The 14,183-nt window shown below is 53.4% G+C and overlaps 1 protein-coding gene across 1 annotated transcript; it reads left to right on the top strand.

Annotated features, from left to right (window-relative positions):
- The first annotated feature begins 200 nt into the window (after window positions 1-200).
- OAZ1 (ornithine decarboxylase antizyme 1) lies at window positions 201-2,533 on the top strand. The gene is given in 6 exon segments (XM_026045570.1): window positions 201-229; window positions 1,029-1,086; window positions 1,088-1,174; window positions 1,282-1,454; window positions 1,906-1,991; window positions 2,109-2,533. Coding segments are annotated over 6 exon segments (564 nt in total). The 3' UTR covers window positions 2,240-2,533.
- Window positions 2,534-14,183: the final 11,650 nt, after the last annotated feature.

Here is a 14,183-nt window from a genome sequence, read left to right as displayed (position 1 = left end):
GTCCGTGTGGTCATGCAGGTGCTTTTTAATACGGATGGTTCATCWGCTTTATGACCAATTAAAAAAAAAATCGCATGAGCTGTGCAAAATGGTGGGTTATTTTGTGCGTGTTTATGCTCATTTGCAAATGGCTGCTGGCACTCACAGACAGGACGATTGTGCAAATTTCCCCGAGGGCCTCRATTGCTGCATCTGCTGAGATGACGCAACTGGAGAAGGAGCCTGCAGGGTGAGAGATGGTGCAGAGGGAGGGGCCAGCGGCCCCGCGCCTGCTCTTAGCACAGCACAAGGTCTGTTTGCTTAAGCAGCCCTGCAGATGGGCAGACGGAGCCTACGTGCGAGAGGGCAACATCCTCAGCCGCCAGCGCTGAGCTCGGCAGGGCTGGGTGAAACCGCTCTGGAGGCGAAAAGGTTCAAGGAGGTTTTCAGATACTTGGATGTGATCTCGAATGACTTAAAACTGGCAAGCTTGCTTGTCTGAGCTTTGCATAGTGAAAGCAGTTGAGGGAGATTGGCATCTCCRACTTCCATGTAATGTTCTGACCTCGAGCCAAGAGTGCTGATGCAAAGATCCAGTGTAATTGTGGCTGGGTGTCAGCAGTAGGAATGATGCCTAGCGTGCTGGACTGGTATATTCTTGATAATTATTACAAGGTCAAAGTAGGGGAGGAGAAGAAAATGGTATTTTGCACGGATAGCAAGCCAGTTCACTTTGTCTGTTTATCAGATCAAGCTATTTGCTGCCTTGGTCTAGAAATGCATTTTAAGTTTAGAAGATCTCCAAATTCAGTTAAAATATATCAGTAGTGTTTTCTGAGGCTGGTGGATCCTGGGCTTTATATATTGTATGCCTGGCCTCGAAATTTCTTTGTCTTGAAGCTTGCTTAGGTGGTAGTGGGAGGAGTTCCACTGGCCCGGGGGTTCATTTTTGCAAACTCCCAGCCTAATCGCAGTTTCAAATACAAAATTCCCAAGGTTTTACTTAACACAGCTGCTTGTTGACTTCTGTATCTGCAATTCTTTTCTAGTTCCAGGGTTCCCTTCAATTGCTGTAGTAACCTGGGTCCGGGGCCTCGGTGGTGCTCCTGATGTCCCTCACCCACCCCTGAAGATCCCAGGTGGGCGAGGGAATAGTCAGAGGGATCACAATCTTTCAGCTAATTTATTTTATTCGGTGAGTAAAGCCATTCGCTGTGGTTTCTTTATTTTCTTGCATCAATCCTATTAATGGGAGTTACTTGTGGTTCATTATAAAGAAAGGTAACTTTGCACATCTTACAGGATAATCGGCTGAATGTAACAGAAGAACTAACATCTAATAACAGGACAAGAATTCTGAATGTCCAGTCAAGGCTTACAGATGCCAAACACATTAGTTGGAGAGCAGTGCTGAACAACAACAACCTCTACATAGAAATTCCCAGTGGTGCTCTGCCTGAAGGGAGCAAAGACAGGTAAGAAGAGCAAAATGCAACAAGACATTTCCTGGCCTCCCTCTGAAAGGTTCTTCCTCGGAAAGTTTAAGCCTAGTTATGGTGCTTGTAGCTTCTTCAAGTCTGCTGTAACCAAGTGATTCTACTTTGCCAATTAGGAGCAACAAAAAGTCAGCTATGGGCTGCATTCCCACGTATTTGGAGTAACTACTCCTTATCTAGCAAAAATACCAATCTATTTTTGAGCTTGTCTTTAGGATAGCAGCTTGAGTGGAGCTGATGTGAAATACTCTTCAGTTGGAAAAAGCTTGTTCTATACYTAGGGATCAGGGATGATTCCTTGTGGGGGGAAATCTGCACCCTTAACCTGTTACTTGTCCCTGTAATGCATTTGCTAATGAGGGCTTGGTAGGTGTGTCTAGAGGACAAATATTTGCTCATGTTAATTGATTATCTTTCATTTGTCTTCTAGTTTTGCAGTTCTTCTCGAGTTTGCTGAGGAACAGCTTCGAGTTGATCATGTCTTCATTTGTTTCCACAAAAACAGAGATGATAGAGGTGGGTGCTGAGCCCATTGGCTCAAGAGTTACTGATGCAACATTTGAAGTGTGGAATGCTCTGTTAGCGTTGCATGCTTTCAAGTGACTGAAATGTATATTTTCTGCTCTCTTCTAGCTGCATTGCTCCGTACTTTCAGCTTTTTGGGCTTTGAGATTGTGAGACCAGGGCATCCCCTTGTCCCCAAGAGACCAGATGCTTGCTTCATGGCCTACACGTTTGAGAGAGACTCATCAGAAGAAGAATAGATTGCAATGTTTGCCTCTTAGAGCTTTCTTGTTGTCTATAAAGATGATTCTGTAGAAATTTTGTCAACATCTATTACAGTATATATAACTGTTTGTACGAAATGTTGTGACCAACTGCTCTGGTGGTGAGATGTTGAAAATTTCAGACTCCACATCTTTTTCTGGATTTGTGCGCATGTTGTGGTTGTGCAAATAAATGCTCCCTCCAAATTAGCAGTATATTTCTTGAAGTTTAATATTGTGTTTGTGATACTGAAGTATTTGCTTTAATTCTAAATAAAAATTTATATTTTACTTTTTATTGCTGGTTTAAGATGTTTAAGACTTGCACTCTGAAGAGATTTGGCTATGAAATTGCCCCAACCATGTGAATTAAAAATTTCAGGTATGGAAAGGCTTGTTTGGGTCACTCATTGCTTGACTAAACTTGTGGTGGTCTGTCCAGATTGACACAAAATCTATCTCTTCTGTTACAAAACCCGCTCTTAATGAAGTAATAAGCAGTGGAAATGGATAACATGCTAATCAGGGGCAGATACAGTTGAACTGGCTCTCTGGTGTATTAACGAACCTCCCGTCTCATGAATATTTTATAGAATACTTCAGGGCGTGTATAACATCCAGGAATCACAAATGAGATGATCAGCAAAGTACGGCTGATGGGTAACATGACCTCTGGACGCACCCGAGGATCACGTAAGCAGTTCTGGTTTCTGAGCTCGCTTGGAGCACTCAAGCCCTGGCTTAGGGGGGGGCTCCGTTTTCTGACAAGATGATGCGGTGACAAACTGCTGAGCTGCGCGTGGAGGAGGACCTGGGCCTTGGGTGCCAGGGTGTGTGTCGAGGGGCTGGGTCAGAGCAGCCTTGAGGGGAGAGGGACCTGCCCCATGTTGGGGTTGCCCAGCTACCTTGGGCTGACATCCGTGCAGTCTGGTGCTGTTCTCTCTTCTGGCTTGCTTGCAGGGGAAGGAAGGGCCATGCAATGCTGGTTTGACAGGAAGGTCTTTGAAGAACTTCTTCCAGGTTTGCTGAAGCCCTGTGCTCCAAGAATTATATTTGAAATTCCTTTTATTTCCAGCTTGGAAGGCTAGAAGCCTTCACAGCTTCCCAGAAGTGTTCTTTGAGCCCCTTAATTTGGCCCCGAAGAAAGCTTGTAGCAGTTCTSCACGTGAATCTGTTGGGTCTAAGGCTGCTTCGTGTTTGAAACCTASCTTTGGCCCATGATCTTCCCCAAACAGGGTGGTGCCCTCAGGGCTGGCCATCCAGCTGGAGCTCAGCTTGCCAGCTCCCTGTAATTGGGTCCCATACGATTGCTTTTGGGGTGCACCTTAGATTGCCAAGATTGCTTTTCACTGAACAATACAACAATAGAGACTATTCTTAGACCATAATCCCTTAAAATCCATTCCTAAAGAAGCAATGAGCATCCGTCAATGGCAACAGTCCTTGCTGCTACCCCCAGGAAGCTTTAAAGGGTGCTGTCTCTCAGGGGACATATTAAATTAGCTACGCAGCCAAAGGTGCATGTTCTTGACCTTTTAAAACGGATTCTGGTATTTATGTGGGCCTTCCAGGACAAGCCTTGYTCAGCAGCCGCGGGCAGCGAGAGCGACGCTCTGTTCCCCGCGTCCCCGCGTGCGGCACGTAGCGCCGCGGCAGCCTCAGCTGGACCGCGGCCCTTGGCCACGGCGTGAGGCTGTTAGCAAAACCAGGCCCTTGGCCAAAACGCTGTGGCTTTGCAAGCGTGCTCGTCCTGTGCATGTGTTGCTGCCTGCTTTCTGCACGAGTTGTCCTGCCCTGGGGGCCGTGCTCCCCTGTAAGGTTTCTCTGCTACCTGGCCTTGCTCTGGGCTCCATCTGGCAGGTGAAGGTTGTGGAACCTGTCTTGTAGTGCAACATAAATGCACTCGAGTGTGAGGTGATTGCCCAACGGTGATGGTCAAATGAGAACCAGAAATATAGCTGCAGAYGGTGGTTCTCGGAGGTGGCACAGGGTCTGGTGCCTGGTTCCAGGACACAGTAGGGCTGGGAGAAGCCTGTGGGTGCCAGCCTGTTCCATGGCCCCAGCAGGAGCWGGCTTTTCCCTTGCTTCTCCAGGATGGGATGCCCAAACAAGCTGTCCTGGTGGAGCTGCTACCAGTGCCAGGTGTTTTACTGCCATCTTGTAGCCAAGCAGGATACTACAGGAGAGGCTGGTGGTGCTGTGCACTGGTGCCTTTCCTGTGGTCATCTTGGGACCTTTCCCATCTCAAAGCTCGTATGTCTGCACACTGTTCTCGGGAACCTGCTTAGGTCAGGATTTCTGTGGCGGGGAAACGTGCCTGCAAACACATCCGCCTTGTGCTTATTTGTCCCTTTTCTTCTTTGAAATGCAGCCAGGGAAGTCGTGCTGGTAGATCAGAAACCACTCGACTTTCTATGGTGCTGCAAACATGACTGCTCCAAACCTCTGCCCTCAGGGCTGGCCTTTTGGGGACTGGGATTCAGGCCTGATTTGCTTTTCCAAGGGGATCTGCCCCTCTAAAACGACGGTGTTTTGTGAGCTTAGCAGCACAGCAGGCAGTAACTGAGCATGGTGTTCATCAAGTTGSGTTCTGCCGAGAGCCCCCATCCCTAGGACACAAGGTGTCCTCGATGAACCCCATCTCTCCTCCCTTTGGTGGCCCTTTCAGCGTGAGTTTGGAAGCTGCTCAGTGCAGGAACAGTCGCCCGCTGTGTGTCCTCRTACAAAGAGGCTGTGATCTCGGCTGGGTCTTTGGCCCTGCTGTAACCCCAATAACGAGGYCGCTGTCTTCCCATGCTGAGGGCAGAGCGACAGAGCCTGCCTTACAGCCYGTGAGGCCATGGTCACGAGAGTGGTCGAGTGAGGAGGGTGTTTCTGCCATGCTAGGCTAGCAGAAAGCAGCACTTCCCTGGGGAAAAGCAGCCCTTACCGGACAGGGTCAGGCTGTCCCAACCAGCCAGCCTGCTGGTTGGGACAGAATCACAGAATATTCAAGGTTGGAAGGGACCTCTAGAGATCATCTAGTCCAACCTTCCCGCTCAAGCAGGCACACCCAGAGCACGGGGCACAGGGCGGCATCCAGGCGGGTTTTGAAGATCTCCAGAGAAGGAGACACCACAACCCYTCTGGGCAGCCTGTGCCAGGGCTCTGGCACCCTCACAGTAAAGAAGTTCCTCCTCACCTGGAGACAGAACTTCCTGTGCTCCAGCTTGTGGCCATTACCCCTCGTCGTATCACTGGCCACCAATGAGAAGAGCTTGTCCCCTTCTTCCCTGCATTCTCCCTTCATGAACTTAGACATGTTGATCAGATCCCCTCTGAGCCTTCTCTTCTCCAGAGAAAACAGGCCCARCTCACTCARYYTCTCCTCCTATGAGAGATGTTCCAGTCCCTTCATCATCTTAGTTGCTCTCCGCTGGACCCTCTCGAGAAGCTCCACGTCCCTCTTATACTGGGGRGCCCAGAACTGCCCCCAATGYTCCAGGTGCGGCCTCACCAGAGCTGAGTAGAGGGGCAGAATCCCCTTCCTGGACCTGCTGGCAACGCTCCTCCTGATGCAGGCCAGGACCCCACTGGCCTTCTTGGCCACGAGGGCACACTGCTGACTCATGGTTAACATGACAGCACGGAGAGCTCATCGCTGTGGTTTCATCTCTTGGGATCACATCCCATTTTGCCAATGTTTCTTCAAGGAYCTCTACAAGGAACCCTCCCAGATGCAGCCATGCCCTGGACTCTCATTGTCTGCATCTGTAAGGATGGAGCGGCTGGCCCAGCAGGACCAGCTCGAAGGTCCATTTCACTGCATGAGCAGCCCRTGACCACTTGCTGCTCTCGGGTAGTGTCTTGGAGGTGATTCTTAATCACTGTGTATAGACTGCCTGGGCAGGACCTTGCATGATGCTCCTCTCTCTGCCAAAGCAGCTGCGGACATTGGGCTTATCAGCYAGCACCCAAGTGCCGATAAAGGTGTAGATCCTGCCTGGTGCTGAGCAACTGTCACTCACACGACCTTGAGATATGCCCCTTTGGGGACCCAGGGACAGGTGTGTGGGTCTCATTAGAGGTCTTTTTTTTTATACAGGGAATTCATTTATTGCAAACTGTGCTCAGATGAGTCACTGAGTGAGTCAGGGTGGAAGTATCTTGCCTGCGGGCAAGAAGAGCTTCCCAGAAAAAAACTGCAGTGAGCTTCCTTCAAAGYACTGCGTCACTGGCTGCAGAGCTGGCTGAAGTTCCCCGTGCTAAGGGAAATACATGTGCAAAGGCCAGGATGGTRGAGAATGATGTGCCAAGTCGGGGCCCCCAGGTGGTGGGGAACGAGGAGCCTCAGGGTCCCTGACATGTAAACCCTGCCCTTCCAGCCCAGGATGTTACAGCTAGACCTTTGRAGACCTTGTGCAAGATCCTGGCCTTTCTGAGTTCTCCTCCTGCCTGGGGAGCTTGAGGCCTTCAAACTTTACAGCATAGATTGCACCATGGGGGTTACTGTGCAGACAGAAACACTGGACACCCAAGTGCTGCCTTTGCTGTGTCTCATTCCTAACGTACCTCAAAATGGGACTTACCTGTGAGTGTGTCTGGCACCTATAGCAAGACCTGCCTTGGACTCATCCAGAGACCAACACTCCAGGCTGATTCCTCTGGATGCAGCAAGTGTCAACTGACCTGAACTGTCGACTGTGCACCATCAGTGATCACAACTCCAGCTAATCACCSCCGAGCAATGAAGCTTGGCTTTGTATTTCTCCCTGGGTACATTATCAGGGTGTGCAATGCTGTAAAAGAAGCACATAAAGGACSAGTATTTAAGAGGCCAGATGTGAGCTTTATTGAAGCGGTGTGGCTGCTGTATTTCCCACTTGGAAATGACATTTATATTTGTGGCTGGGTCACAAACTCTTTCCAAAGAGTGAGGATATTCAACGTGCTGTATTTCTCCTTTGACAGTGGTGCCTTAAGGTGARCTGTAATGTTCGCCATAGTACTGGTGTTTAGTGCAAAGCATCATCTCAGGTGGAACAGGAGGAAGGATCTGGAGGACCAGAATCTTTTTTTTTGTCTAGATGTGAAGCCCTTCAAACCTTCCTTAGGATGATCAGCTCCTTAACTGGCACTTGATCCTATGGCTTCCATCAAGATAACCCTCTGAAGATGTYCTGATGAACTGGATTCATAGCATCAACTGAAAATGGTCTGAAGGACCAAAAATATGTCCTACGTTGTGGGAGCTCCTTGCCAAGGTAACACAGGGTAGGAGTTTGGTCCCAGCTTGCTTGGAATTGTCATTAAAGCACTATAGAATAAGCAGCATCTCAGTGCAGGACTAAAGTTTTCCCAGCCAGGCTCCCAGGAGCCTTTGGTTCCCTGTGGGAGAGGGAGGCTGGTGGATTAGGGCAGCTCACCCGCTCTCCACAGGCTCCTGTCTTTCGGGAGGTCTCTTGGACAGGTTGAGCTTCAGGCTGTCTTTTGGAAACCTCCAGCACACACCAACTTCATCCTCAGTGTTCAGGGGACTGCCTGGCCCTTTGACTCCAATGACTCCATCTCTTCTTCAGAAGAAAAAGAGGATGAAGGGGGTGAAATGCTCCAAGGGCTCAACATATAACCTCTCCAGGCCTCAAGGAGCGTAGAGAGCCTGTGTCACTTGGTAGAGCATGTGTTCAGTGACCTCTTCAAAGTACTGGCAGCAGAGCCACTCCTCAAGGGTAGGGCTTCCTCCAACCCTAGCTGCCTTCTCTGCAAACTTGGTCAGCAGCAGAGCCCTCTTAAYATCCACCCAGCTCTGGAGCAAGTCAGGAGTCTTCTTGCTCCTGGCGAAGAGCTCCTGGCGAGGCCCCCAGAGCAGGACCTGCAGGATGCTCTTTGCCTCTTCAACAGACACCCTCTTGCAGGGGTCTCTGTGAAGAAGCAATGTTGCCAAGCGCTTAAGTCCTGTGGAATAGATAGAGAGGGATGGGATTTCAGGAAGCCTATTACACCTGAAGCCCAAGGCGTTTTCCAAGGAGATGTCCACATGCAAGAGCATATAGATCAACATGCCTATGTTCAGCTCATCTGCCACTGGGGAGGATGGTGCAAAGAACCCTTCAAAACAGTCTTGCTCTTGGGTTGTAGAACAAGGTCTTCTCTTTTCTTTAGCCTTGAAGAAGTTGCTGATGAGTAGTCTTGGAAGAGAGAGCGCTGGGGGTGTCTCTTCGCTTTGCTGGCTCAGGGGAGGAGGTGGGCACTGCACTAACAGCAAGTTTTCTGGGCAGATGTCTCCCCGACCAGCATTCTGCACCTTGAGGTGTTCCAGGCCTGTGCACACCTGCAGAAGGAGGAGACAAGCCAGACGTTCATAGTGACCAGGGCTGGTCTTGTGCACTTTGTGGGATTCCTTCACGAAGTCTGCCAAGGTCTGGTAGGGAATCTCAGGAGAAAGGAGAACCTGCAGGACACGAGGGGAACCAAGAAGRGCTGTGTCCTCCTCTCTGCACTGGGACTGATGGTGCTTCCTGGTGTTTCTTGGGAGGGCAAGCTCCTGAGGGAGGGAGTCAGTGAAGCAGCCGATCACTTGCTGGATGCTGCAGTGCACCCCAAGAGAGGTCTGCACGGCCAGGCTGCAGGAGCGGGACTTGAGGACCTGTTAGGAGAGGAGATAGGGATCGGCCTGCCTGGCCTGAGGACAACACCAAGAGGTCAACCAATGCTTGTGCTGCTTCAGGCCCCCATCCCAGCTCAGGACCACCAGGCCTGGCTGAGACAGGCTCTGTTACAGGTTATGAGAGACCGGAACAGGTGACTCAGAGGCCGCAGCCCCATTGCACCCCTTGTCGCCTGCTGGGAGGGGAAGGATGAGGAATGGGGAAGCAGCACTGAGTGCTCCCCGCGCACACCTCAGCCCCCCTGAAACACCTCCCTCCCCAGCAAGGTGTGGAGCAAGGAATCGGATAGGAAGAGGGAGGTTGGTCACCCCAACGCAGTTCAACAGGGCTGGAGAACTGCTGCTGCGCTGCCAGGGGAGCTGGCTCCGCACCGGCCTCGGCTTCACGGCCAGGGACCCACCGAGTGGCTTTTCCCCTGGGGATGCTCCTCTCCTCCACGTGTGCTCTGGGCCCTTTCCACGCGGAAAGCACCCTGGACAGGCCGGGAGCCGCAGGGCCCATCGGGGAGCTGCCTCCCCCACCCTTCTGGGACACGTCGGCAGGGCCTTGGGTAGGAAGTGAAGAAACGGGTGCTAGAAGGGGAAGTGCCTGCTGCAACAGCGAGGCCAGCGCTCCTGCCTCCTCCGAAGCACCAAGGCCCGCGGCGGGCTCGTTCCCGGCCTTCCCTGCTTACCTTGGCTGCGAGCGCCGGCTGGGCTTGCCCGGCGGCCAAGCGCACGCGGAAGTACCAGGCGTCGCCCGCTTCGCAGCACGGCTCCTTCTCCAGGAGCCGGAGCGCGGCCCATTTCTTGCCGGCCAGCTGCGCTGCCAGCAGCTGCCGCCGGTGCTCGTGGCCCAGCAGAGCGTCGCGGAGGCGGGCGGCGAGGCGGGCGAGGGCCGCGCGCTGGGCGCCCACCAGCACCGCGCACAGCCCGTCCCTGCCCTCCAGGGCCTGCAGGAGGCCKCCGAGCTCCCCGTCGGCAACCGCGAACGTCAGCTCCTCCGGGCTGGCACTTGGGACCCGGCCGCCCTGCCGGGCCACYGGTGTCCCCAGGCTCTGGGACTTGGTCAGCGGCCTCCTGGGTCCCCAGCAGGGTCTGTCCCGCGGCGGGCTGGAGCCGGCGGCTCCCGCCCGGCACCCCGGATGGGATGGCGGGGGGATGGAGTGGACGCTGCCTGTGCGCAACCGGGGGTCCTCCCGCGGCAGCGCCGCCTCCGGCAAGGACTCCGCTCGCTGGAGCTGCTTCTTGGGCAGYGGGGGAGGCAGGGGCTCCTTGCCACCCTGCAGCGGGGCTCTCCCGGCTCCTTCCTTCCGGCTGGCCTTGGTGGGCACGAGGTGGGCGCGCAGCTCCCCTGGGGAACAGGGAGGCGCCGGGCATGGATCAGCCTTCCCCGGGCCGGGGGGACACCCCTTGCCCCCCATGCGCCCCGTGTCCAGCGATGCTCCAAGCCCGAGGCGAGGCRGGTCGGGCACCGCGGATGTCACCCAGGTTTGTCCCCCCGTCCCTACGCCAGCCCAAGCGACACTCACCCACGTTGCCATAGACGAGGGCCGAGTCAGGGGGCCGGGCGGAGCGGTCACCCTCGGTGTCCGGCATGGGGGACGACGCTCCAGCAGTGCCCAGCTCCACGCTCGCCCTGTCCGGCGGGACGTCCCTCCCTGCCTGCTCCGCTCGGTGCCGGCACAGGGCGAGAAGGAAGAGAAAGGGGAAGTGGTGGCTGGGGTGGCCCCGGTGTGGGGGAGCATCAGGGGGCTCTTGGTGGCCTCTGCAGGGGGTTGTGTGACAGATATGCTCCTTTCCCAGCTCAACCTGGCCTGTACCTTACATGCAGCCCTGTTCAGTGGCCAACCACCAGCGATTTAGGCGTCACCATTCTGATTTCATGGTGGTAGGCGCCACCATTGTGATTTCTTCTCCCACTTAGCCTCAACATAACAGTCCTGAAGGCTGCATCCCAATGGGGAGATAAGACTAATACACTAGCCAATGGGCCTCTGAAATGAAAGAATGACTATAAGTCAATCATCTTATCCTATAAATATGCGGACAGCCCGAGAGCCCTTTGAGCTCTCCTGGCATGGTAGCGGGCTGCACACCAGGGTCCYCCCTTGAGCAGGGACGCCTCTCAAGGTTACTCCTCGAGGCTGAGAGACCCTCCTTTGCACGACAGATTTGTGGTAAGTGATCATAGCGCGCTCTCTTTAGCTTTACTTTGTAACTGTGCACAGAAACCCTTAGTSATAAACCACTGACCAGGTCTGGGACTAGGATTGGATCCAGCCGCACCCAGACTCCTCTCAGAAGGAGCCTGGAAAGCAAGGGGGTCCAATCTGAACCTCGTGACCCAACGGGAGGGTATCCCAAGATAATTGTGTATTATCTTGAGCCTCCATGTAGTAAATAATAAGCGACCTTGCCACAGAATCTCGTGAAATCATTGTCCATATTAATAAATCCTATTATTTTTTTCTTTCATACGAGCGAAGTGCATTTTGTCAGTCACCCCCGCCACCACTCATTCCATGGTTGGCCTCAGCTGGTGATACTTGGTTCTCGCAGGGGTCTCCGGGGACCCTGGGAGCAGCTGGGGGCTCCCAACCGCGCGGGCTGGCACACACGCGTGTGCTCGTGCACGTGTGCACACGTGTGTGAGCACACGGGGCTCGGCGTCGCCGCCACCAGCGGCTCCCTGCACCCGCTATAGCGTCCTTCCCCTCTGGGGTAAGGGGGGGGTCTTTCAACATTGAAAAAAGTTGGAACTTTGAATATTGGAGGGGAAAAAAAAAAAAGACATGTTTATCTGCCCCCTTGTGTTTGGTCTTTGAACTAATTAGCGAGTAACTAACGGTGCTAATTAGCAATTAGCCCAGCGCAGGATCCACTTTGCCAAGAGCCGCACAGAGGTCTGGCAGGATGCAGAAGATGAGGCTTTTCCGTTGGAAAATTGAAACAGCTGGTTCAATTCCTATTGTGTTTTTTTTATATATTATATATACACATATATATACATATATATACATATATATACATATATATACCTATATCACGGAATCACAGAATGGTTGAGGTTGGAAGGGACCTCTAGAGATCATCTAGTCCAACCTTCCTGCTCCAGCAGGGACACCCAGAGCACGGGGCACAGGGCGGCATCCAGGCRGGTTGCGAAGACCTCCAGAGAAGAAATATATACACACACATATATATTTTGCATCACTATCACTAGAAATCTGGCAATTTTGTGTCCACTTGCCCACAGCGCTTGTCAAAGGCCCCACATGGCACCTTGGCCATGCGCTGAAGCCAATGAAATATTTGCGGGGATGGCAGCGCGTTTTAGCCTGCGACCCCTCGGAAGAGAGGGATTTTCCAAGGCTGCTGCCAGGGCTGCTCCTGCTGTCCGAGCAGATCCTGGTGGCTGCTTTGCTTTTCCGACTTATCCGCTCTGCCGTCACGGCCCAGCGGCAGCTCCACAGCTCCCAAAGGATCTGCAGCTAAATCACTGCAGAGCACTGAAGCTCGGCTTTATATTTCTTATATTTCTCCCCGGCCGCATCATCTCAGGCTATTGCAGTGCAAAAATAAGGGATATAAATGGAGAGCATTTAAGATGCAGCAGGATCCTGGGCTTATTGATGGTGTTCGGTAACGGGGTCTGTATATTTTCCTCACCCTAATCAGTCTTTTATGTTAATGTGTGCAGGAACCCGGCTTGAACAACAGTAAATCTATTACAAGCATAAATATTCCTCCCTGAGAAGCAACCTCTTCTTCAAATAAAGCAGAGTGTGAATTAGAGGACCTGCAGGCAGAGCCTCCCAATGGAAAATCCTGTGTTTGACGGGGCTCTAACCAGCAAAGGGGAATTGCCAGGGGTGGTGAGAGCCCAAGGAGGCCGTTTCGGGGATAGACCCGGAGATGCCATGGAGAGCAGAAAGAAGCTGCAGGAGCCGGTGCGCTCAGACCCCCCGGGGCTCGTCACCTCCCCGTGGTCACCAGGACCCCGCGAGCCGGCGGTGGGAATGCGGGCGCCGATGGCCGGAGCGGGGCCAGGGCCATTTCCTCCAGCAGATGGAAGCATTGCCTGTCCTTGCACCACGCTGTCCCCATCCCCGCCTGGRCAAGCCTGGCATCCCTTAACAACTAGTAATTATTACGGCATAATCCCTTAATAATAATAATAAAGGCATAATACTTTAATAATTAATAATAAATTAAAAGCAGGCGCATTTCAACGGACAGACATTCATCAGTTATTTGCCATCCCCATGCTCCACTTTCCCCATCCATCCCAGCTTTCCCTATCACGCACCTGCAAGGAAGACAGGAAAAAACAACGAACCCACAAGACTCCTGTTTTTTKTTTTTTTTTTTTTGCTTTTTTTTTTTTTTCTCTTTTTCCGCAAATCTAGTTCACATGCTCATTACATAGAAAACGGTGCCATTCCAGCACTGTGAAAACCTCTGCTGGCAGCCGGCGTTATCCTGCCGCCAACTTTCCGCGCCCCCCCCCCTCCCCACTGAGGCTGCCCCCCCCCGTTAAAAAAAGAACCACAAAACCCCAAGACACCAAAGGAGGGTGTAGGGCACACCGGGGCACAGGGCATGCGTGGCTAGGGCTGCGAGCGGGGGCCCGGAGCATGCGGCGGGGCTAACGGCAGCCGAGGATGGATGGGGAAAGGCGGGATCCGGCTTCGGATGCTGATCCTTGRGGGGACGGTGGCATCCAGTCCGGTTTCGGGGGGGACAAAGCCAAAACGCGCTGCAGTGACGGGCTCGGAGCCAGTGCTGGGCTGGGAGCGGAGCGGGACGGGGGCGCAGCRGGATGCGGGGTGCAGGGCAGAGCACCCGCAGGGCGGGAGATGCCCGYACCTGGTGACGGGCACAGCTGCATCCTGCTCCCAAAGCTGCCTCGCCGAGGCTGCCTGGGATGCCCAGGCAACGGCAGGGCTTGGGTGCCGGGGAAATCAAAATCAGATGGGATTTGCCCACGGGAGCAAAAGGAAGCTGGGGGAGGGCCCACGAAGCCCGATCCCGAAGAGCCACCAGGCTCCTCTTCCCAGCTTGTGCTCGGGAGGTGCCACCTGGTCTGGGGACAGTCCCTGGAGCGGGACACGGGTGCTGCCACCATGCAGCGGGCAAACAAAAGGGCCGAGAGGCAGAAGTGCCTCATGCTGGAGCCAGAAGCAGCAGAGATGCCACCCCAAGGCTGCCCAGCACCCTCAGGTGCCCCCTGTAAGAAAAATCCCAAAGCGGGAGGTTGCTCTGACCCTGCAAGCTAAAGGAATTGGCCCCAGAGCTGCCTGGTGTGGGGCC

Source organism: Nothoprocta perdicaria, unplaced genomic scaffold (genome assembly GCF_003342845.1).
Source record: "Nothoprocta perdicaria isolate Ctin4 unplaced genomic scaffold, notPer1 scaffold_400, whole genome shotgun sequence".
Classification (NCBI taxonomy): Eukaryota; Metazoa; Chordata; class Aves; order Tinamiformes; family Tinamidae; genus Nothoprocta; species Nothoprocta perdicaria.
This window is presented reverse-complemented; position numbering and strand designations above follow the sequence as displayed.